The sequence below is a fragment of the Rattus norvegicus genome, chromosome 14, assembly GCF_036323735.1.
Source record: "Rattus norvegicus strain BN/NHsdMcwi chromosome 14, GRCr8, whole genome shotgun sequence".
Classification (NCBI taxonomy): domain Eukaryota; kingdom Metazoa; phylum Chordata; class Mammalia; order Rodentia; family Muridae; genus Rattus; species Rattus norvegicus.
The window spans coordinates 99,924,872-99,949,811 of record NC_086032.1 but is presented as its reverse complement, the minus strand read 5'-3'; the positions used below and the strand labels follow the sequence as shown (position 1 = coordinate 99,949,811).

General features: G+C 39.7%; 1 protein-coding gene across 21 annotated transcripts in view; it reads right to left on the bottom strand.

Moving 5' to 3' along the window:
- Wdpcp (WD repeat containing planar cell polarity effector) overlaps positions 1-24,940 on the bottom strand; it is a 330,930-nt gene that overhangs the window by 228,581 nt on the left and 77,409 nt on the right. For 10 of the 21 annotated variants that reach the window (XR_010057369.1, XR_010057368.1, XR_010057370.1 and 7 more), the window contains exons 2-7: positions 22,345-22,487; positions 11,052-11,136; positions 7,700-7,747; positions 6,804-6,854; positions 3,619-3,689; positions 3,303-3,362 (exon numbers count right to left, since the gene is read on the bottom strand). Coding sequence is in view for 17 of the 21 variants with exons in the window: in XM_039092074.2 (XP_038948002.1) it covers positions 3,303-3,362; positions 3,619-3,689; positions 6,804-6,854; positions 7,700-7,747; positions 11,052-11,136; positions 22,345-22,380 (351 nt within the window). In the remaining 4 variants the exon portion in view is untranslated. Of the gene's footprint in view, positions 1-3,302; positions 3,363-3,618; positions 3,690-6,803; positions 6,855-7,699; positions 7,748-11,051; positions 11,137-15,095; positions 15,174-16,868; positions 21,449-22,344; positions 22,488-24,940 lie in introns of all 21 variants that reach the window. The other 11 variants (XM_063273242.1, XM_039092075.2, XM_063273250.1 and 8 more) reach the window with 5 other exon arrangements.

Genomic DNA, 24,940 nt, shown 5'->3' with positions numbered 1-24,940 from the left:
ACTCGAAATGTATATAAGAAATACTCAAGTTAATTTAAAAAAAAAAAAAGGACTTTTCTGAGTTGAATGTACTCAATAATAAAAGATATCCTTCCTGTAACACGGGAACCACACACAAAAACTTGGTCATTAAAAAGCACTGAAATCTATGTAGAAACGATTGTCTACCTGGGATGCTATACTGCGTTTTTAAAGACCTGATATGTTCTAACTCATCCCACATGATGGTGAAGGAGGAGACCAGGAGGCACACATCCTAATGTAGGTGGGAGGCCTGCCCTCCAGTCAAATCATTTTGAGCCTCTTCTTGCAGTGAGCAATGGCGTTAGGAACTCCAACTTTAAACTGAGCTAAGTCTGAAACTTACTGGAGCACATCTGATATTCAAGCTTGAAGGTCTCATCACACATTCCTATGCAAATTAGTTATGACTTTAAACAATGTCATCCTTTTGAAAAGTATTCTAAGGAGAAATTTACAAGTGTTATGGTTCTGACAATATTCATTCAGTCTTGTAAAAAGTCTAGAAAGTAGGAATTGATGCCAGATGACAAGGTAACAGTTAACCGCCATTACTAAAGAGAGGACAGTTCAGACAAACAATGAAATGTTCTAAGAGAAAAATTAGAATTAACTAAAATAAAAGACTATTAAGTTATGCTTATAATTACTATGAATAAGATGTTAGGAGGTTTCTGGATAGACCAATGGGCCTAACCTATAAACAAGAATGTTCACACATACTCCACATCAAACCAGATACACTCCAACTAATAGAAGAAAAGTGGGGAAGCATCTCGAACACATGGGCACTGGAGGAAACTTCCTGAACCAAACACCAATGGCTTATGCTCTAAGATCAAGAATCGACAAATAGGATCTCATAAAACTGCAAAGCTTCTGTAAGGCAAAGGACACTATGGTTAGGACAAAACGGCAACCAACAGATTGGGAAAAGATCTTTACCAATCCTACATCTGATAGAGGGCTTATATCCAAAATATACAAAGAACTCACAAAGTTAGACCGCAGGGAGACAAATAACCCTATTAAAAATGGGGTTCAGAGCTAAACAAAGAATTCACAGCTGAGGAATACTGAATGGCTGAGAAGTACCTAAAGAAATGTTCAACATCTTTAGTCATAAGGGAAATGCAAATCAAAACAACCCTGAGATTCCACCTCACACCAGTCAGAATGGCTAAGATCAAAAATTCAGGTAACAACAGATATGAGGATGTGGAGAAAGAGGAACACTCCTCCATTGTTGGTGGGATTGCACCCATTGTACAACCATTCTGGAAATCAGTCTGGAGGTTCCTCAGAAAATTGGACATTGAACTACCTGAGGACCCAGCTATACCTCTCTTGGGCATATACCCAAAAGATACCCCAACATATAACAAAGACACATGCTCCACTATATTCATAGCAGCCTAACTTATAATAGCCAGAAGCTGGAAAGAACCCAGATGCCCTTCAACAGAGGAATGGATACAGAAAATGTGGTACATCTACACAATGGAGCATTACTCAGTTATCAAAAACAATGACTTCATGAAATTCATAGGCAAATGGATGGAACTGGAAAATATTCTGAGTGAGGTAACCCAATCACAGAAAAACACACATGGTATGCACTCATTGATAAGTGGATATTAGCCCAAATGCTTGAATTACCCTAGATGCACAGAACACATGAAACTCAAGAAGGATGACCAAAATACGAATGCTTCACTCCTTCTTTAAAAGGGGAACAAGAATACCCTTAGGAGGGGATAGGGAGGCAAAGTTTAGAACAGAGGCTGAAGGAATGCCCATTCAGAGCCTGCCCCACATGTGGCCCATACATATACAGCCACCCAATTAGACAAGATGGATGAAGCAAAGAAGTGCAGGCCGACAGGAGCCGGATGTAGATCTCTCCTGAGAGACACAGCCAGAATACAGCAAATACAGAGGCGAATGCCAGCAGCAAACCACTGAACTGAGAATAGGTCCCCCGTTGAAGGAATCAGAGAAAGAACTGGAAGAGCTTGAAGGGGCTCGAGACCCCATATGTACAACAATGCCAAGCAACCAGAGCTTCCAGGGACTGAGCCACTACCTAAAGACTATACATGGACTGACCCTGGACTCCGACCGCATAGGTAGCAATGAATATCCTAGTAAGAGCACCAGTGGAAGGGGAAGCCCTTGGTCCTGCCAAGGCTGGACCCCCAGTGAACAGGATTCTTGGGGAGAAGGCGGTAATGGGGGGAGGGTGGGGAGGGGAACACCCATATAGAAGGGGAAGGGGAGAGGTTAGGGGGATGTTGGCCTGGAAACCGGGACAGGGAATAACAGTTGAAATGTAAATAAGAAATACCCAATTTAATAAAGATGGAAAAATGTAAATAAGAAATACCCAATTTAATAAAGATAAAAAAAGAATGTTCACACATTTAAAACATTGTAATGGAAAGCACAAAAAATAAAAATTTTAACAGTTTGATCCTAAAAATAAATTATAATTATTGGCAGTGGTGATACACTGTACACATACAGATGACTTAATTATCCTTGTTTTCAAAAGCCAGCATATTTTCCCGAGCACATGGTATCTTATGTATACTAGCAAAGCTAAGAAGACAAGCATCCCTTATCCTACAGTCACTGCACGTTAGTTATGCTGTCCTGGTAATGTTCTAAATCTAGGCCCACTGAGCACAAGGCTGTCCCATAGAACCTGTTGCCGTGGAAATGGTCTATATATGCATCCTTGAGTGCCAGGCACTTAAACTGGGGAGAGCTATAACTGAGGGATTGAGATTTTAATTTTATTTTAAAATAGCCACATATGACTAGTGTCTATCACATTAACACATATAGCTTAGAGGGTCAAAATGCAAGGCTAAATCTGTTCAATTAGGTTTCAGTCTTATTTGCTTATCCATTTCCATAAACGTTCTATTCATAAATGTTTATAAAATACCATGCTGAAATGCTTTGTCCTGCGGTGGTGGGGGTCACTTAATAAAAACGTGCCCGTGAATATTTAATATCACACCCAGATAGCCCCAAGTGAGCAGCATGCCCTGCAGAGATTGGCATTTGTGTCTGTGGTATGCCAACACCGCACACCAGCTAATGAGCGGCTTGGTGGCCTGTATCAGTCTGTCTAACGTTTACTTTAGAATGACTAAAATTCAAACCACAAAATGTCCACTCCCGAAAAGTTTTTCCCACTATCGATCATAACACAAGAATATCAATTATTACGTAGCTCTCCTCTGGTGCCACCAATTGTCAAAGCGCTTTACCTGACAGATGTGTTTGCTCTTCCATTGGCACAGCACACACTGACTGTTCTGCATCAGTTCCTGAAGGACAACAGAGAGAGAGAGTGCAGTTGGCTACACACGCTGTCACTGTCAGTTAAAGTGCTTCTGATTTGCAAGAAAAAGAAAGACGGCAATCGACCAGCCACACAAAGACCCAAGTGTGTGGAAGTGCTCTCTAGACAAAAGCACAGCCATCATCGCCACAAGAGCTGGTCCTTTATAAAAATTACATCTGTCGAAAGATGTTTTAAAACAAATTTGTTTGTTCCCATTTTCGAAAGCTTTTGAAAGATACCTCCAACTCTTTCAGTGAATCTCGAAGTTTTTCTGGGCGTCTATTTTTGAGTGTCCAAGGATAATCTCGTGCTGGCAAATAAAACATATACAACAGTTAGTTAAAGATGATTTAAATAAGGAACCTCTGCTCAGCAGTGTGGCTTGGAGGATTAAAACAAGACACCCTGTAATTGAGAGGAAGTAGACTTCAGCTCTATCACTAAATGACAGTCTTCAAAAGGCTTGGTTACAGAAACAGGATTTTTACCACAAACTAATCTCCCTGATTATAATTCTGTGATGACAACCATCAGGACTCAGAGACCCTTCAGACGCTTCCGTAGGCCAAGGGTCTAGCATTATACAGCAGCAAATGGCCTCATCTTTATAGTTTAAGTAGTTTTTTTGGGTTTTTTTTTTTTTTGTGTTGTGTGTGAAAACAGTCAAGTTCAACCCAAAAGAAATTCCAGCTCATGCAAGTGGCCAACTCCGACCTGAAACCTCTGATGGAGAAGTTAAATGTGGTGAGGGAGGAAGCAGAACATAAAGCAATAGACAGGAAATTACCTTAAATATGACCAAAGCACTAAAGACTTCAATTCTTAAAAGGGGAATGCAACTTTAAGAAATAGGTATTATGTCAGGCAGTAGTGGTGCACGCCTTTAATCCTGGCACTTGGGAGGCAGAGGCAGGTGGATCTCTATGAGTTTGAGGCCAACCTGGTCTACAGAACAAGTTCCAGGACAGCCAGGGCTACACAGATTAACACTGTCTCAAAATATCAATAACAAACAAACAAAAAATAGAGATGCTCTTTGAAATAATTCTCTCAACCATAAACACCAGCTCAGCTACAAACCTTTAATCTACAAGAGTGTCCTGCCTGAAAGACAGGCTGGTGCACGAGGGAGAAACGACGCTGGGGGACTGGCCAGCCAGTGGTCTGACCTGGTCCACTCCATGAGATGGAACTCACTGCTGCCGAGGATTAGATGACCAAGAACCTTAGACCAGACACCTCAAGGAATGAGGAGACAGCTAAATACTCTGTTCTTACAAAAGGGAAGAAGCAAAGCTCTCCTAATGACATTCTGCTAAACTTAGAAATCAGTGCCTTGTTCAGCCATCATCAAAGAAGCTTCCTCCTCCAGCAGACAGGAACAGATACAGACACCCACAGCCAGACATTATGCAGACAGTGAGAGACTCTGAAACACTTAGCCTTAAATGGGGGTGTCTCCATCAAATCCCTCCTCAGGGCCCAGGAACCCAGCGGAAGAGGAGGTGAAGAAGTCTAAGAGCCATAGGGGATGCAGGACAACAAGAAAACAAGGCCCTCTAAGTCGTCACAGTCAAAGGTCACATGAACGCAGAGACTAAGGTGGCAAGCATGCACAGGGCCTGCCCAGGTCTGTACTGGGTCCTCTGAGCATATTTCATGGTTTCTAATTTAGTGTGTTTATGGCATTCCTGGGTGTGTGATTAAGTGAGTCTCTGATTCTTGTGACTTCTCTTGGGTTCTTTTGCTTCTGTTTGGTTTGGTTTGTCCAATTCCAATGTGCTAGCTTTTGTTTTACCTTATTATATATTACCTTATTGTGTTTTCTTTTATTATTATCCCTTAGAAGCCTGCTTGCTTTCTAATAAAAGACAGAGGGGAATGGATCCATATGGGAGGAGTGGTGGGTGCAGCCAGGAGGAGCAAGAAGAGAAGCAGCAGTAATCAGGATACATCATGTGGAAAAAAATCCACTTTCAATAAAATGAAAAATAAGATAATTCTAAAATCTATGCCAGAATTCATTAACAATATGCCTTTAATTTGTTTTAGATAATTTCAATTGAAACGTTATTTAGGAAAGGTACAAAGTGAACCTAAAACTAAATATATTTTAAAAATTAACAAAATTGGGGCAGGGGTCTAAATCAGCGATAAGGCACTTGCCTAGTGTGTGCAGCCCTGGGCCCCATCTCCAGCATCCTCCACATACACATGAGTACATGGTACACAGATAATACTAATAGCATAGCAAACTCATTGAAAATACGAATTAATCTTTATAGTCTCATATCTAATAATTCTAAGGAGAACTGTACATATAAACGCACATGTCATGTGTGCACATACAAATAATATATAGCATATATAGACATTTAAATTTAAAAGTAGAAATTGCTATGTATCTTATTTCAGCAAATTAATTTGGCTCTATAAACATAATTCTGATGTGAAGAACATATGTATAAATTTTAAGATATGTGTTGCAGATACTAATGCAGTATTCTAAAAACTAAATGTCAGTTTAATCACTTAAAATAAGGAAAGAGGGAGGGCTTTTCAGATCTAGCCATATTCCAAATAAAACTTTAAATTACATTAGCTTTAAGTCATTAAACCCACATCGTGATATAGTCATACATACAACATACTTGTACCTTTGGTACTGACAACTACTAAACAAAATGCTGATATAACAAACCTCACTTTATTACAAATAAGCACAACAGGATTGGCCAGTTGGCCCAGAAGGTACAAGTGCCCACTGCAAAGACTGACAACCTGAGTTCAATTCTTGGGACCAACATGGTGGAAGGAGAAAATCAATTCTCCTCTGATTTTCACACACATGCTACAGAATACATAAGAACACATAGTCATGCACATACATATATACACACATATAATAATAACAATATAAAATGTGAAAAATTAGTAAAATATGTTAACACTTTAGGCAAAATATGAATAATTATAACCAGAATTTGGGCATGATTTATAATCATTTTGTCACACAAAAATGAGGTGACAGATATATAAATTTTACTACAGAACTTGCGTGATTGATTAATCAAGTCATGACGTTGCATAACTTGAACATTTATATTTTTATTAGCCAACTAAATATTTGAGATAAAAATAATTTATTTAAAAATATTAAATGCAAATACATTTAATTTTAAGTTTGTGTTTACACAAGCATACATCTTACCAAAATTTTACATAGTAAATATTTTAATGATTTAAGTTAGAAAAGCCTAACATACAATTATTATGATTGAGTTTGATATAGAAACAATAAAAATTAGTAATTATAAGAAATGTGGACAAAGTAGCATTTACAATTTGTGCAGAAAACAGTTCAGTGGCAGCATAATACTCTCTATTTTTCCAATAATTTAAATATATACATAAGGTAACTTACATTCTGCCAGCCTTTGTTTTTCTTCTAAGTTACCATGCTCTGCTGCTGATACTGTAGGAAAGGAAAGATGAAAAGAGGTGGGATTTGTTTTTATTAAAGTATCTTGTATTTTTAATGGGTGCACAGACAATAGGTTGTTGCAGGCATGAGATTAATACAGGATGCTAAGCTTTAAAAAGACAGTTGAGAGGGATGTCACAATGTCTGCTTGCATGTCAGACAGCCATCTCCTTACTGTGCAGGGAGAGGCTTATGCTGCAGCACAACAGGTGGGCCAACATCCTGAGCTTCCAATCTCATCAGACAGGAAAGGGAGCTGCAACCGAGCCCAGAAGAGAGGCTGACGCATCTGTCATCGGAGCTCTGAAGTCAGCCTATTAACCGCCATGCTAAGCACACAGGGCGCCCACACAGCCTCCACTCCAACCAAGAACAGCACAGGAAGTAACTCTAGCTAGGCAGACCTTTTGGCCCATCATAAAACTTCTGGGATTAACAGGATTAATCAGATAAAGAAAATTGATCATTCACTCAGAAATGTCTATTTCAGATATCAGGTGAGGATCCGGGAGGCCAGCATCACGGGGACCAATGCATTAACAATGCCCTCTGCTGGGGCACCAATAAATAATGTGAATAGACTGTCCTGTTATCAGCCTGATCAGCAACAAAATGAAAATTCCACGTCCTTCTATAGCACTTTCTCAGTAGTGCTTTATTTTTGATTGATCAGATATCAACCTTAGCATTTTTCTCTTTAAAAAACCTGAAACGACTGCTCTTAAAAGTTTGGAATTTATCTAAAGCTTGCAAACACAGAGTTGTTAATGTTGTACTCTATTTCTTGGAATATCTCATTTATAAAGCCAGTTAAGTAGAATAGGTAAGTACTTTACCTGGTAGATCTTTCTTGTCATAGTACTGGTAGACGCCGATGTCTCTATCTATAGAGAAAAAGAAAGAACATTAAATTATGGTAAAAGTTCTGGAGAGTATGAAGCCAAATCATACTATATCAGAGGGGATTCTGGGGAAAGGAGCAGAAACAGCCTCCTTATGTTACTAGAAATAAAATAGCTCAAAAGCATCTGGACATGGGTTCATCTATTCTAGGGATATGCAGAAACTGGAAAGTTTATCGATCTAATGAGAAAATCAGAATGGCATAAGGAACCACACAGAACTAGAATGGCATGGGGAAGATTAGTAAAGAACTGAAATCAAGGAAGACCAAGTTTTCTCTTTCACACTTCCTCTGATATTTTTCACAGGGCGCTACCAAAAGGAACTGCCACTAAGCAATGCCAAATGAAGTCAGTGGATGGGAGAAAATGCCCTAGCTGTTGGATTCCGAGCTGCGGCTTGCTTTTTCTCCAGTTTAGCTCAGAAGTCTAGTTCCTATCCTATAGCATTTGGGAGGAAATCTGTAAGGAGAAAGGGGGGATTACCGAGAGCTGTGGATAAATTATTATCCGAAACTTGTTTAGAGTCAAAAGGCTTCCAAAACCTATTCAAATTCAGACGCTCTGCTGGGCTAGGTAAGAGACAAGTGAGACACGCAGATGTTGAGATTGGTTTAACCAAGGGATTCTGTTCTTGCAATTTAAACAAGAGAGCAGAATAATTTTCCCATGTCTATGAATAATAAGATATCTCCTTTATTGAAGTAACACTTGTTTTCTCCCATGCAAAAGTAGTTCTCAGTCACTAACATAAGGAGACCACAACTGTCTCTCATGAAGTGCAGCAGCACAGGCTGCCCCCTAGTGACCGTGCCTCCAAACTTCATCAAACTGAAAGGCAAATCCAAGGGAAAACACTTAGTAAACCGGCTCTAATTAAGTCTACAAACAGGTAACAGTCATGTGTACCTGATATGCTCAATGCTTAATACTCACATACTAAAGATGCATTTTCATTGATCGTGAAATTAAGACACGATTTTAAAGAATGCAACTGGATGTCAGTTAGATGGAAAACATCTAACAAAGATTGACTAGGAGACGGTGGCCCCTCGAGTACTTACAACACTTGTTAGGCTCAGTAGTGATTTCATGAGTATGCTCACTTTTTGATAGTTTGCAGCATATTTCCAATCTGTACACTTTTCAGTACATATGTTACACTTCAATTTTAAGTTTCTTGTTATTTAAAGCTATGAGTTAAGAACTGCAGACGTTATATATGCAAGCAATATTTCCTATTAGGACACCACAGCTTATAATTATAACATCATTTCCTACATCAATATATTTACAACTCTAACATAGAACCAGGAAGATCCTCAGGGACTCTGAATTCCATGCACAAATCTGGCCTTACTGTACCTGGCTAAGTGGGACTGAACGTAAGCAGGACAGGGGATCCACATGGGAGGACCTGTCCAAGAAGGACCAGGGCTGGGAGAGGAAGATGTGGATGCAGTATGCAGAGGATGCAGTCTGTCAGAGCCTCTGCAGGCACAGAGAGCACACACTGGGGAAGAGCAGCCTGGCGTGCAGATGAGCGAGACAAGGAGCTCATCTGCCTGTGCTAGGGTCACATGGAGGGAGGTGTCCACATACGGAGAGTAAACACAAGTGGAAGAATAATACCGAAGAGGGATTTACTGGTTAACTGCAGTCGTGGAAGCAATGAGATTCCTTCTGTCCCGAGAAGCATCTGCACATGAAAAGGCAGAAAGTTTTTTTCTGAGATAGTTTTTCACTTTTAATGTTAAAGTTTGTTTCTTGTGATACACGTTCAATTTTCAAAAGATTGATTTGCCATTTCTTAGCGTCTGTATTTGGTTTCTGCTTCATGAATTCAGCCCTTTCCTTAGATTTGTGTATTTTCTTTCCCTTTTCTACTTCATCTTTGTTTCTTCAGAAATCCTTTCGCCTGTCTTCTTTTTATTACTTGTCTTCTTTCCTGCAGAAACATTCAGGTGTCTGATGATTCCCCGGCTCTCTGACATGATGCTCAGGACATCCACTGATGCCTTCCAGACAGGTTTCACTGAGTACGCTCCACTGAGCAGCCAGGGCCACAGTGATTCGCCCTAGACCGCTAGAACATCAGTGTAGATGTTTTCTTTCGGGTCATGCAGTTACCCCGGGAAAGGATCCTGTTTCCAAGCTCCCTCTTTCTTGGCAAATAGACAGAGGTCAGAAAACATCCTTGGGAGCGCGGTGATGAAGAGGACCTCGCCCACCCGCATGTCAGCTTCAGGTCTTCTGCATGCACTTCAGCAGGTCTTCCCCGTGGCTTTGCTGTCCTAGGGTACGAGCCTCCTTAATTAAGTATTTCCACATCACGGAGGTGTCTCATCACTTTCTGCAGGCGTGCATCCCCTTGGCTGAGAGCCTGGTGCCTGTCCTCATCTCTGTACTACATGCTCCTCAAGTTTCCTTCCAAAGTTTTCATCTACAATGGCTGTCACTGGAGTTCTCTTCTCCAGGCAAATGATACTCAGATTTTTAGCTCTGCTAATTCCTTCAGGCTTCTATTTTCCAAAAGGTGTCGGATTGCAGGTGTCCTTGTCCTAATGTCGGGTCCTGTGCATTTATGCATCTTTATTTTATTTCAGTTAATCTTATTTTAAAAGAGTTTTGGGAAGAAGCAAATATGTATCAAATTTTAAACTAGAAATTCCATCTCTACATACCTTAAGGAAAAACTGAAACATGATATTCATGTTATCGAGCATTCAATATTAAAAAATAGTACTTTATAAGATATAAAAGTAATGCAAATAAAAATATATTTCTAAAAATAAAAATTAATCTGGATAACTAAAGTAGAAGGCTAGTTGTTTTCTAATAAAATATATCTTAACCTATAATATTAATAAACATTGTTAGAGGAAAATTATATTATTTCCACTCAAGAAATACATACAAAACACAAAGAACATAAATACACATCTCAGGAATATGTTTGGAATGTTTTTAATATCAGACAGAAATGTCTTCATGAACTAGCCTGCAAAATTGTCTGACCATATACCAGTTGAATAAGCCCGATTAAAAAATTGAAGGTATGTCTCTTTAGGATGAGTTATTAGGCTAGTAAGATTTATTTCATAACTCAAACCAAAAAGTAAGTTAATATGGATATTTAAGGGAAATTTTCTCATTTACCCAGCTTTTCCCTAAGGGTGAGAAGACTGCAAGTCTACAGGGTAACTCCAGGCCCGGCTCTGGCAGCACTGGTGAGAGTGCACAGACTGAGGCCCACCGACGAGCCCATACAGCAGAGCTCACTTACCCGCAATGTGTAAGGTGCTTTTCAGAGACCACAGGTGCAGTTCAGTCAAGCAGAAAGACATCTGACAGCGGAGGAAATCTCTGTCCTGTTCAAAGTAATTAGGGGAAAGGGGGTGCCAATTAACTATTCTCTATTGTCTATAATCCAAACCCCTTTAAAAATAATATTTGAGATATGGTCCATTAGATTAAACACATCCTCATATATTTGGTTAGCCATACAGAAACAAGCTCTAGAAAAAGAAAAATATACTTCTTTTCCTGAATTTACTATGTCATCACATTGAGAACTGTGATAAGGAGACTATCTATATTTGGGTGTTCAATAACATATGTTTGGTTACAGCTCTGAGCATACTAAGAATTATTTAGTATATGAACATCTTCTAAGTCATAAGTTTTAGGAGAAGTAGGTATGTTATGTGGTTACTGAGTACAAGTGCATACATTTTAATATATGAAGTGAATATTTTATATACCCTAGACCTACACAGACTACAGTGGAACGTGCAAGGTAAACGGCATATAGTGTCTATCATATGAGGTACAGTTACTCATACATAAACTGTATAAAGCTACATTACTATTCATACAGTGTGTTGATCTGTATAACACGATAGACAATCCAAGCACATGTTAAAAATCAGGATAGTTAAAATACACTTCCTGGATTTCTTCCTAGTTTAGTAGCAGGGACAAGTAACATACACTATTGATACCTTTAAAAAAAAAACTATAGGACCTCATCAATTTGGACATTTAGGAGAAAGCTAGTGGGACTCTGGAAAAACTCACATTTTGCAAGTATTAAAATAAATTTATACAACTTTCCAATACTTGCTTAGAAATTCATACTAGACATGTTATATATTAAACTAAGCATATTATAGAAACTGTAAAAGAAATGCTCATTTCAATAAACCTCTGGAAAACAAAACAAGTGTGAAAAATTTAGGACAACTTTTAACAGATGAAAAGACTTTTTTAGCTCCTCTAACATTAGGAGTGGCTAAAATATTTCCCACATTATTCAAATGGGTAATAATACAAAGTAATTTTAGACTTAATAGAAACTTCCCTTACCCTCACTTTACCTTCACAGAACCAGGATATAATTACAACCATCAAGAAACAAGTGTTCTGTTAAAGAGACACAACGTTCCATGGACTACAGAGGAAAAATGAAAAGTGTGGTAACTTAAAAGCGGGACCCAATTCTGCCTAAACAGCAGAGCTATGAGAAACCTCAGAGAAGTTCTAAAATGTCCCATGGGTCTTCAAGAGAAGCACAGAATCTCAATAGTTTCATGATGATGACGATGACAATGACGATGACGATGATCATGATCATGATGGGCGAGGAGGGGGAGGGGAAGAAAAGAGAGGAAGAGGAGGAGGAGATGGTGGTGGTGGTGAGTAACACTAAACCTTGTTCTAAACATGCAAATCTCAACTCATTTTATCCTCCTAGTTCTCTGTGGCAACCCCAGGACTACACTGTGGAACGGAAGTCACACAGCCGTCCACTAGTGAAGGCAAACTTGGAATCCGCTCAGGCTTGCTCCAGAGGCTCTGTGGGCTGCACCAGTGCTCTGCTGGAGCGCACGAGTGCATATGGTAGTTTGATGAAAAGGATTCCATGCCCCAGGAGTCAGTGTTAGATATAGGTGGAAAGGTATAAAATGATAGATCAATTGAAATGAGTAGGAAAGAGAACTAGGAAGGTGGCTCCATTGGTAGGTTAGTGTAGTGAGACAAGCATGAGAACGTAAGTAGGAATCCCCAGCACCGAAAGAAAACAAGAATGCTTGCCCAGGCCTGTACTCCTAGCTTTGGAGTGTGGAGATAGGCAGATTCCAAGAGCTCACTGGCTAGCTGGGCTAGCCAAAGGGTCAACTCCCAGTTCATTTAGAGCCCCTGTCCCAAGTCAGAGGAGAAAGGAAAGGCACTCTTGGGTCCTGTGTGGGCTTATGCATGGGACTACAGAGGCTCACATATCTACACTCTTGCATGCATGCACCATACACAATACACGCAGGAAGGAGGGAGGGATGGGAGGGAAAAGGAGGGAGGCAGGCAAGCAAAGAAGGGGTAAGAAGGACAGCGGGCTACACTAATTTTTGAAATGATCCTAAATTTATTTCCTTCTTGTGTCACAATCAAAGGCAGTTGATGAAGCAGAGGACACCTCAGTGTCTGTACCTGCGGAGACCGGATGCTGGTGTCTCCTGCATAGGGACAACTTAGTGAGTAAGTAGGAAACAACAGGCGGTTTGTGAAGGAAAGGCATCCTTACATGAAGGCCATGCACAGAGAGGACATGTGAGTTAGGACACATAATGGGCTGACATTCATTGTGTTAAACACGGATGTGACGAAGCAGGTACACTCCCTTTGACACTGAGTATTAGTTGTCACCAACTTGTGGACTACACTACAAAATAAAAACCTGATTCCCCACTTCAGTTTATTCAGATGCCAATAACAATCATTTATAGCAATGAGGGCAAAGACAAGGCTGATTAATCTGCCTAGTTGCATAAAGACTGTAAGTTATTACAAGACAAAAGTTTACAGATTAATTACATACTAAAAACAAACAACCCTTGAAATTCCATTTTAAGTCAATTCAATAGGAATAAACATGCCACAGCTTTCTGCTAATAACAAAATGGAGGGTAGAAGACATTGTTGGCAGCAGCACACACTGGAGTAATACATATATATGTGTACATATATACACGTATATATGTGTGTCTATACATATAGACACATATGTGTACATTACATGTTTGCTATGTGCTACATATGTTTTTAAGTACATATGATTTGAAGTATTAAGATAATGGTATTGTGGTACTGGCAACATGAGCTTTGTAGAGAGCACAGATGCCAAGGACAAACCCGCTCACCCTTTGGATTTCCCATGGGGGAACTCCCAGGGTCAGTGCACCCAGTAACAGCAGATACGGGGTCAGGGAGGAGCCGCAGCATCTGGGAAAGGAGGCAGCAAGAAGCCGAAGTGCATACAAGTAACACACACGGAGAGAAAACGGCCAGGGGCCACAACTAGCCTCCCACACAGACACACGGGACAATCCTGTGAATCCTCAACTTAAGTGGGGCTTTGCATCAATGGAGAGAGGGGGAGAAACAGCCAGGTGTGGGGTATTCATCCTTTTTTCTCAAAATTCAATGATTTGTCAGGAAAACCATAAAAAAATCAAAGACTAAATAAATGGAATAAATAAAATCTACAGTGTAACTAGATGGGAAGGGAAGAAAGAGACCGAATTAGTGGCTCCTTTAACCTCCAAGAGCCTTGGCATCTTTAAACCTACACGGGTTTTTAAACACTTTTAAAACAGCTCGCATCTTACTCAAGAATGCTACCAGGGAGAGAGGAGCGCTGCTAACTTCCTGGTGTGCCGACTCCGCCTGCAGGAAGTAGCCAAGACGGAGCCTGTTCCACCCAGTATTATATCAGCACAGAAATCGCTGTTGAAGTAGGAAAGAGTTTCAGAAGCACCCTGGACCACAACAAAAGATCTGTGCTGAGCAGGATTTTGAAAATAATGCCTCAAAAATAACAGAATAAATGACAACCATAATTTAAATTTTCACTCATTTTTAAATACCTTTAACATTATGCTGTTTATTTCAATTATACAATACAGTCAGCTTCTATTGCTACACAAAACCATTTTGTAACCCAAACATCTAGGCTCCATGACTAGATACACAGTGTGATGTAATGTTGAGGACGAGGTGGAGAGGGCACAGATATTGAGTCCATGAGTGCATGCAGGTAAGAGGAGTGCATGCAGGTAAGAGGAGTGCATGCAGGTAAGAGGACCCTCTTCCTATCCATCCCTAGAGTCCCACTTGAAGGCAGGCTTCCCTCACTTCCGTCCAGCACTGTACATCACAATTACTACTTTCCACAGCGACATGCAGAATAGAAATCTTTCCAGCCACACGCTGCCAATAATGTTCTTTTGGAAAATAAATATATATTTGAGAGGTAGAGATTACTTAAACTTACTAAGTTGCAAAATACTTGTCATCTGCCAAAGTAGTTAGTTCTGCAGTTCCCATCTTCTGAAGCCAGCTCTTTTGACTGCTGTGTGGAGGAAAGAACGCTTCAGGGCAAATAAAACTCTAATGTAAGACATGATAGCAGAAAAATAATGAATCAAGAAAAACCAGTGCTAGGACAGCACGGCGCCAAGGAGACATTTAAAATGGATATGTAGTAGCTGAACACTGCAGGAGCCTCAGGGGACCTTTCTTGAGCATAAAAGTAGGACATACACTTGCTACTTATTACCATGTACTTCCTTGAGGAGTCTAATTGAAAAGGTTTAAAAGGAGAGATAACCAAATAGTATAAATTTACATGAACACTGGTTCACTGCATTGTTACAACCATAATTCTCTTTCGATCATATAAACTCAGTGAGTTACTATATAATTACGTCTCTAATATCATTACCACAGAGTATCACTAAACACCTGCTATGTGTATTCAGGAACACATTTGATTGTAGACATATTGCCACAAAATTTTTTCCAAAAACTTTCAACACTGAACAAAAAAGGAAAGTTTATGCAAAAGGGCAGGGGAGTCTCAAAATAACAAGACTCCAAACTTGGGCTCAATGTACTGCACTAGACTACCAGGGACCACAACTCATTCATGATCCCAGAGGCGTATTGCATCTAAATAACTGACCATAAAAAGCTCTTGTCTCAGACATACGGTCTCAACTACCAAACAGTATCTAATCTGCCACAGCAGACAAAACAAGTTGGAATATGAAATCTGCAATGCATGTCACTTTAGCAAAAGAAACAAAGCCATCCAATACTAAGTACATGGTACAGTTTGGTAAAGAAATTATCACTGTTCTTTATTATTGCTGTTATTATTATTAATTATTTTAGAAACAAGGTCTCACTATACAGCCATGCAGCCCTGGTCCTGGAACTCTCTATGCAGACTGAGCTCAAACACACAATAGTCTACCTGCTTCTGCCTCCTGGGTGCTGGGATCAAAGGTATACACCACTAGACCCAGCTAAAGAAATGATCATATAAAGTCCTCAGGACTGGTAGATTGTGCATGAGGGAAATACAGGTTAAACATAATGAAGGAACAGAACACATAAAGAATTAGAAGAAAAATACAAGCTTATATTTATTCTTAGACTCTTGATTTAGTAAGCAAGCAGCACAGAGAAATCAGGCCAAACAAAGGACGTCTTTGAATGTCAAAGAATTTGGACTTATGCTTACTAAACAATGGCCAAAGAGTGGAATAACGAAGTGTTTCAGGTTATAATTATTTTAAGGTTACCTGGAGAGATAGCAAGGAGAAAGGAGGAAGTATTGATACATAAGGGACTTGAATTGGGGTGGTAAGTAAGGGAGAGAGATGGGGGAGGGGGTATGGAACTCAAGTGATCTTGCAGAAAGACAAAAGGCCCTGAGCACTCCCAAGCAGACTGACTGCTAGATTATTATGCTTCCACAGAGCCCTGGGGGGGGGGGGGGGGGGGGGGAGGCTTGCCTGCTCATCTCAAGCTCAGCAGTGGCCCAGAACTGCCTACCACTGTGGTGAGTGGTTCTACCACTCAGTCCACACACTTGAGTTTTGCTAACCCCGCTACTTGGTGTCTTGTCATCCTCTCCCTTCAGCATGTGACTTAGGTTGTGACCCACATGTTTTACCACAGCAAAGGACTCGAACAAAGGACTCTTAGCCACACATGGTTCCCAGAAACCCCTTACCCAGACCAGTTCCTACTGGCTTACCTTATCTAACAAGCAGGAGCTGGACCAAAAGACCCACAGCAATGGTGGTTTTAAGAGGAGTGAGATTTGCCTGTGTTAGAACAAAAGTGGGATTCTAGACCCAATTCGAGATTGAGAAAGAACCATCTAGGTATGCATGTCTGTCTGGCTAGGAAAAAAAAAAAAACCAGAATTATAAACACTATTCAAAATTTACAAACTGCAAATGAAAGTCACTGAGCGAAATTCCAGATGAAAAACATGGAGATAAATATTTGAACAATTATCTTACAAGATGATCATGGAAAAAACTAATTTAATTAATAGTGACTCAGGAATGTTATAGAAGTAAGGCATGTGGAGGGTTATACTGTGATCAAACTTGTTAGCTCTGAATTTAAATGCAGAGATGATCTCAACATGATTTAATAAGAAATCATGTTTTATCAGGAGCACAGAAATTAAACCTGCTACAAAAGGGTGTGGCTCCACTGTTCTGACTTCTGGGCTCTGAGCCAAAAATGCCTTTATTCTAATCCTACTGTGATAAATGTACCCAAATCCCTTACCCTCTCTGCCTCCATTTCCCCACATGCACAAACAGGGGTAATGATATTGACCTACATGGGCAAGGATGGTGTAAGCACTAATTAACGTTGTATAATGCTTTGAAGATGAAAAGGGCTGAGCCTTATAAATGAGCATTACATAACTAACTACCTATAATGTGAGAATTTTATCCTTTAATTTTATTCAAGCATCAGTTATCAAATAATGAACTAGCTGCCTTAGTGATATTTCCCTTCTAATGCTTCAAAGTATTATTTTAGGCATATCTAGATGCTTCCTGTGTTAAAGGTGTCCTACAGCATGCACAGAATGCAGAATGTTTCTCACAGACTCGTGTGCTGTAAAACAGATGCTCCTCAACAAGTGGACCCTTTTAAAGGAAGGTATAAAGCTTCAAGGCCTAGCTGGTGGACAGGCCACATTAGTAGAACTTTAAAGTTGTACCTGCCTCCAATTCTTGTCAAGAGCTCTTTACTTCCTAATCCACCAAAATGTGAGCAACCTGTATCCAGGTTCTCAGAGCCATGGTTGGAACCTGCTGACTACCATGCTTTTTTCTGGCATGATGGACCTAGAGCTCCTCAAGTTGTAAGCCAAATAAATCCTTCATCCTTCAAGCTATTTCTATCGGTGCTCTGTCAAAGTTACATAAAATTAGTATAGCATAGAAAGCTCCAGATCATTTTGGAAAACTAACTTAAATGGTAAAGGCATATCTGCTTAATAATGAGTATCCCGTAAGGGTCAAAAGGTAATAAACACTTGGGGCTCAGTTAGTGAGATGTTTACCCTACAAGCATGAGTCTGAGTTAAATCCTCAGAACCCACATAAAATGCTGACACACAGTATCTGGGGAGGGTAACACAGGCAGATCTCTGAGGCTTCCTGACCAATCAGTATATTGTAATTGCTGTGCCCCAGGTCCCAGGGAGACCTTGTCTCAGAAAACAAGATGGACAGCTCTTAAGGTTGGCTTCTGGACTCCACATGGATGCACACAGGCACAAAATCACAAATGCTTTTAGCTCTGAAACTTTAGATTTAGTACACACCTGGAAATGGAAAACCTAAGAAAGAGGTCAGGAATTACAGATGTGTAAGTATCACCAACAGAATACAAGAAGAGATAGAAAAGAGAATCTCAGGTATAGAAGATACTGTAGAAGAGATTGACACAACTTTCAAAGAAAATTCAAAACATGAAAAGCTCCTAGCCCAAAACATCTGGGAAATTCAGAACACAATGAAAAGACCAAATCTAAGAATAACTGGAATAGAGGAGAATGAAAATTCCCAGCTCAAAGGACCTGAAAATGTCTTCAACAAAATCATAGAAGAAAACTTCCCCAACCAAAAGACAGAGATGGCCATAAAGGTACAAGAACACCAAACAAATGGGACCAGAAAAGAAATTCCTCCCATCACATAATAATCAAAACACTAAATGCACAGAACAAAGAAAGAATATTAAAAGCTGCAAGCAAAGAGGGACAAGTACCATATAAAGGCAGACCTATCAGAATTACACCAGACTTCTCACTAGAGACTATGAAAACCAGAAGAGCCTGGTCAGAGGTCATGCAGACTCTAAGAGAACACAAATGCCAGCCCAGGCTACTATGCCTCCAATACAAGGAAGGTACCTACACCAAAGAAAAGAGAAGATATTAAGCATCTCACAACGAAGCCAAAGGGAGAGAACCACAAACACATAAAGTCACCTACAAAAACAAGTATAATGGTTCCTCATATGCTATTATTAAGCAATTTTCCTGGAACTTTTATCCAACAAATGCAAATAATTTAACATGAGGAATTGTCTTAAAGCAAGTCTAAAATAGGCATGCAAGTTACCAAAAAGGCCAATGTAGTATTTTCCAAGTACCCCTTAAAATTCCTTTCTCTGACTCATAAAATGTTGAAAAGAAAATAATTTTCTTTCTTCTTTCTTTTTTTTAATTTTTTTTATTTATTCATTTATTATATGTAAGTACACTGTAGCTGTCTTCAGATACACCAGAAGAGGACATCAGATCCCATTACAGATGGTTGTGAGCCACCATGTGGTTGCTGGGATTTGAACTCATGACCTCTGGAAGAGCAGTCGGGTGCTCTTAACCGCTGAGCCATCTCTCCAGCCCTCTTCTTTCTTTTTTTAAATTAATTATTTTATTTATTTACATTTCAAATGTTGTCCTCCTTCCAGGTCCCGCCTCCATGAACACCCCACCCAATACCTCTTCCCCTTGCCTCTAAGAGGGTGCTCCCCCACCTACCCATTCCCACCTCACCCTCTAGCAACCCCCTTCTCTGGGGCATCAAGCTCCCCGCCCCAACTGAGGCCAGACAAGGTAGTCCTGAACTACATATGTAGTGGAGGACTAAGGACCAGCCTTTGTATTCTCTTTGGTTGGTGGCTTAAGCTCTGAGGGGTCTGGTTAGTTGACACTGTTGTTCTTTCTATGGGATTTCAATCCCCTTCAGTTCCTTCAGTCCTTCCCCTAACTCTTCCATGTGATCTCTGTGCTCAGTCCAATGATTGGCTCCAAGTATCTGCATCTGTCTCAGTCAGGTGCTGGTAGAGCCATTAAGAGGACACCCATGCCAGGCTCCTGTCTGCAAGCACATCTTGACATCAGCAATAATATTGGGATTTGGATTTGATGTCTGTACATCTGGATGGCCTTTCCTTCAGTCTCTGCTGCATTTTTTGTCCCTGCATTTCCTTTAGTCAGGAGCAATTCTGAGATTCCACCTAACACTAATCAAAATGCTGGTGACAATGTGGAGAAAGAGGAACACTCCTCCATTGTTGGTGAGATTGCAAGCTGGTACAACAACCACTCTGGAAATCAGTCTGGCGATTCTTCAGAAAATTGGAAATAAGTTCTACCTGAAGACGCAGCTATACCACTCCTGGGCATATACCCAAAAGATGTTCCACTATATCACAAAGACACGTGCTCCACTCTGTTCATAGCAGCCTTATTTGTAATAGCCAGAAGCTGGAAACAACCCAGATGTCCCTCAACTGAAGAATGGGTACAGAAAATATGGTACATTTACACAATGAATACTACTCAGCTATTAAATATGAGGACATCACAAATCTTGCAGGCAAATGAATAGAAGTGGAAAATATCATCCTGAGTGAGGTAACCCAGACCCAAAAGGACATGCATGGTATGAACTTACTGATAAATGGATATTAGCCAAAAAGTTCAGAACACCAATGATACAACTCACAGACCACATGACAATTAACAAGAAGGAAGCCTAAGTGTGGATGCTTCAATCCCATTTAGAAAAGGGAACAAAATAATCATGGGAAGCAGATGGGGGATGGGGGGATTTGGGTGGAAGAGGGGAGAGACAGGGAAAAGGAGGGGGCAGGATCAGATAGGGGAAGAGACAGCAGAGAATCCCAGAGGGCCAGGACAATGAGTAGAAATGCGGAGCAGTGTGGGCTGGGGCAAAGGGGCAAAACTAGAAAGTCCCAGACACCAAGGATGTGGGAAGCTCCCAGGACCTGGTGGGGATGACATTAGCCTAAATGCCCAACAGTGGAGAGAGGGAACCTGAAGAAACCACCTCCAGTGCTGACTGTTCTAAAGCAAACAAAGTAAAAGCATCTGATGCAAACATGAAGCCCCTCCGAGAGGAGCCTGAGCATAGTGGCCATGCGTCCTTTCAGAATCCCTTGGCGTATTCACGTATGCACACTCATGCCTGGCGCCTTTCATATCTTTTAAAGCAAGATTTTTCTGTGCATACATTTTGCTGCTTTTCACTGAATAGCCCAGGAAGGATACTCATGTTCCATAACTGACTTGATTATTCCCTTACTAAACAGCAACGTATTTCTAGCGTGTGTCTTACAAATAATAGTACCATGATACTAACATGTTTTGCTGCGGTAGCATCCATAATGACCGTATCATACAAAACTGCCACTCAACACAGGACTTTCTTTCCCCTTCCCCATCTTTAACACTTTGAAGCACTGTCAAAAGTTTTACACTGTTCCAATCTGATAAATGAAAAAAATATAATCTTTTACTTGTTGGTTTTATTTTCTTATTCATCAATTAAGCATCTTTCATGTATTTCGAATAACTCTATTTCCTCCAGGAACTACCTATTCCTATCTTATGCCCGCCTTTCTTCTTCCCACCCTGTACTGATGGCATTACACACATTGGAGATACTCACCACTTAAATCTTATAAGCTTTATACATGAAGATGATGAGAAAATACAGTTCCCTTTTAAATAAAGAACGGGTCATGACCCAGCTCTCTGAACTCCATTCAGCTAAAGGTCTGCGAAGTGCCAAAAAGATCAGGCCATGGCCATGAATGGCTCCTTACTGCACAAACCGCAGGCCACTTGCTATTTCTGAATAAGCAAACAGTGATCTGTTTCTAAGAAACCTGTACATCAGTCTTACTGAAAGAGAGCAAAGGAAAGTCTATTCCTTGAAGGAAAAGAATCCCATTTACTTCCATGAAATAAACTATGGCCAAATTAAAAAAAAAAAAAAACTTTCTAAGTCTCCTGTTGTACTTAAATTTGGAAAATATTTCTCTAGAGCATTCTTCAAACTGTTTAATTCACTTAGTTAAATAGATCTTGTCAATTTAACATTTTCCACATGGTAAGCAGTTTTGACATTTAGACAATTTATCAATGGCTTCTTCGCTGAAACCTGCCTCCTCTTCTTTCTACTCATTACATGCAACAAATTAAATTTCACTAATATTTAAAGATCAGTGCTGACCTTTGCACAGCCATTTTCTAGGTTCCTATTAATACAAACATCTTGTTTGCTGGTGCTCATTTTAAATATTTTGCTACACACAGTTTTCCATTATTCCAGCTCAAGCGCTTTTTTCCATGACCTTGCAAAATTATTGGCAAAGCTTACCTTAGGCATCTTAGGAAGACAAAAAGGACGCTGCATAAGGACATGGCTGCACGGAGAACCATAACCTCCACCAGCAGCCGGATGCAGGCACCCACCCTCCTAAACTTCAGATGTGGACTTCCTAGTGCTTTTCAAGACTGTACCTTAATCACAACAATAAAAAGACAAAGTAGAAGTGTTTGCTATACGATAATGGTAATTAATTCTAAATTATAACTATAAATATAATTTTATGTTATACTTGAATACATAGAAAGAATATGGCTTTGAAGAGAAAATAAATTAAATTTCAGAAATAGTTCTTAAGGCTCAGTTAAAGACAAGAGAACACTGAAAGCTCTTATCTAAACCAACGCTTAAATACTGAAGTAATTTGTCAATTCAGAATTACTGTTTTAAAAAGTATATAAATCAAAGTGAGGGAAAAAAATGAAAGAAATACAGAAAGCCTTTCTCTGCAAACAGGAGAGACACTGAAAGTACTGAAGTGCCCTGCAGCTACGCCTGCTCAACCCTGTCGGTTCCCTTGTCAACACTTCGATGACAGATTGCCACCCCCTCCTCTAAAAAACAAACCCTAGTAGCTGCTGAAAGATGCGCTTCTTATAAAAAAGGGAGTAGCTCATGCAACTTGATAGTTGTGTACTTTGAAATCTTTTGCTTCACACACGCAAAAAAACTTTAAAACTTTTTCCTGTGCTTCTGTCAAACTTGGAAGATAAAGAACTCTACTAACATGGTGGGGCAAAGGGTGGATAGCATTTGCGGATAGTGCTGAATGCACTCTGTGGCCATTATTTCATTTAACCCTCACAGGAGCTAACCCTCGGAAATTACTTGCTCTGTGTGTGTGTATGTGTGTGTGTGTGTGTGTGTGTGTGTGTGTGTGTGTGTGTGTGTGTGTGTGTGTGCGCGTGCGCGCGAGGAAACACCTTCCCCTGGAATGGGATTTTTCCAAAGAGTCCTCTTCTACATGCAATTGTACCCTAAACCTCTTAATGCACAAACAAAAGCAGTGGAGGAAGAGCAAAGCTCCATCTGCTTAGAAGAAGCCATGAGACTGGAAGTCTACTCCATAGCTCCCAGTATGGTGTTCTTTCAACTCTAACTCTAACTCTAACTCACTCTCTCTCTCTCTCTCTCTCTCTCTCTCTCTCTCTCTCTCTCTCTGAACTTTGCATAGCACTAATAAGAAGAAACATGGAGCTGAAAAGGGGTGTGAGGGTGATAGGAAAGCAGTTAAAGGTAAGGTATGTAGAGAGGTGGATATTATCAAAATACATTATATATACATGTATGAAATTCTCAAAGAATAAAATTTAAAATATATAGGAAATGAAAAAGGATTCTCTACCAATTTTTATTTTATTTAGAAAGCTCTTGGAAAAAGTAATATATATGTCTATTTACAAACTATTTTAATTACTTTGCTTATAAATAAATTAATGAAACTAAGTTATGTGATTATAACTGGTATTTTTTTAGACACTAAGAATCTTCACTATTATTTGCACAGCAAATATTACAGATGGACTAGAAATGAGCTACAACTGGCATATGGCAGTTGCTAAGAGAGGAAGATGGGTCAGTTCTCTTTAAGAGCGTGATACTTTCTAGGGCAGGCCCCATACTCAAGACTATTTTCACAACACAATTTGTACTCTGTTAGTTGAGACAGAAGCTCAGGATGAATCTGGGAGAAACTGAGGGAATGTGAATATGATCAAAACATATGGTATGAAATTCTCAAAGAGTCAAAATGTTTCTTAAAAGCTCCAATGTAAATGATCGTAATTTCATAGCTAACTGGTAAATTAGATTATTAAATGAAAGAAGTTTTCTTATTTTAACTACCCTAGTTTGGTAGTAGCTCTTATTAACTTGCTGCCCATCAGCCTCTGTGACAATTTCTAAGGAAATGCAAACAAACCCTAAATTCTTTTAAGTGAATCTTTCAATACCCTGATTGGATCTTTCTTTCTTCTCTTTCTTCCCTGATTGGCTGATTTTTGTTTTTACTAATGGTTTGTCACAGGATTCTTACTTAAATAAAACTTTTAGTATTTTGTTTCATGAGTTCAATAGGGAACTAAATTAGATAACTTAGAAAAGAACAGTCTTTTCTTACTGAAATGAATGCCCATGAATAACCACAATGTTCCCTAGAAGAGATCAATTTCACCTTAACAGATTTAACACAGGCATACATCATCGGGGCTTACAAACGCTAAGAATCTCCTAATGAAGTTAGGAAATTATTATGATCATGTTTTGACCTAAAGCCCCAACAATGATCAATAAAAACTTCCTATGCATTGGAACCTGTGCTCTATACCTTTCCAAAGTGTAATAGCAAACGTCTTTGGAAGTCTGTGGCAGTGACAGCCACTCAATGCATGTCAGTTCCCCTCTGTCAGTGCTCAGTAGCCATAAAGTTATGAGTCTGACTTCAATACCAGGTAAGGAAAAGCAAAAGGTTATCAGTCTCGTGAGTCTCGTTTCATGTTTTAATTATTTGAAGTTTAGCACAACACATGGCTGCACAGTCTGCTAATGCTAAGAGCTAAGCCACCTTCAGGATGTGAAAGCCTGAAGA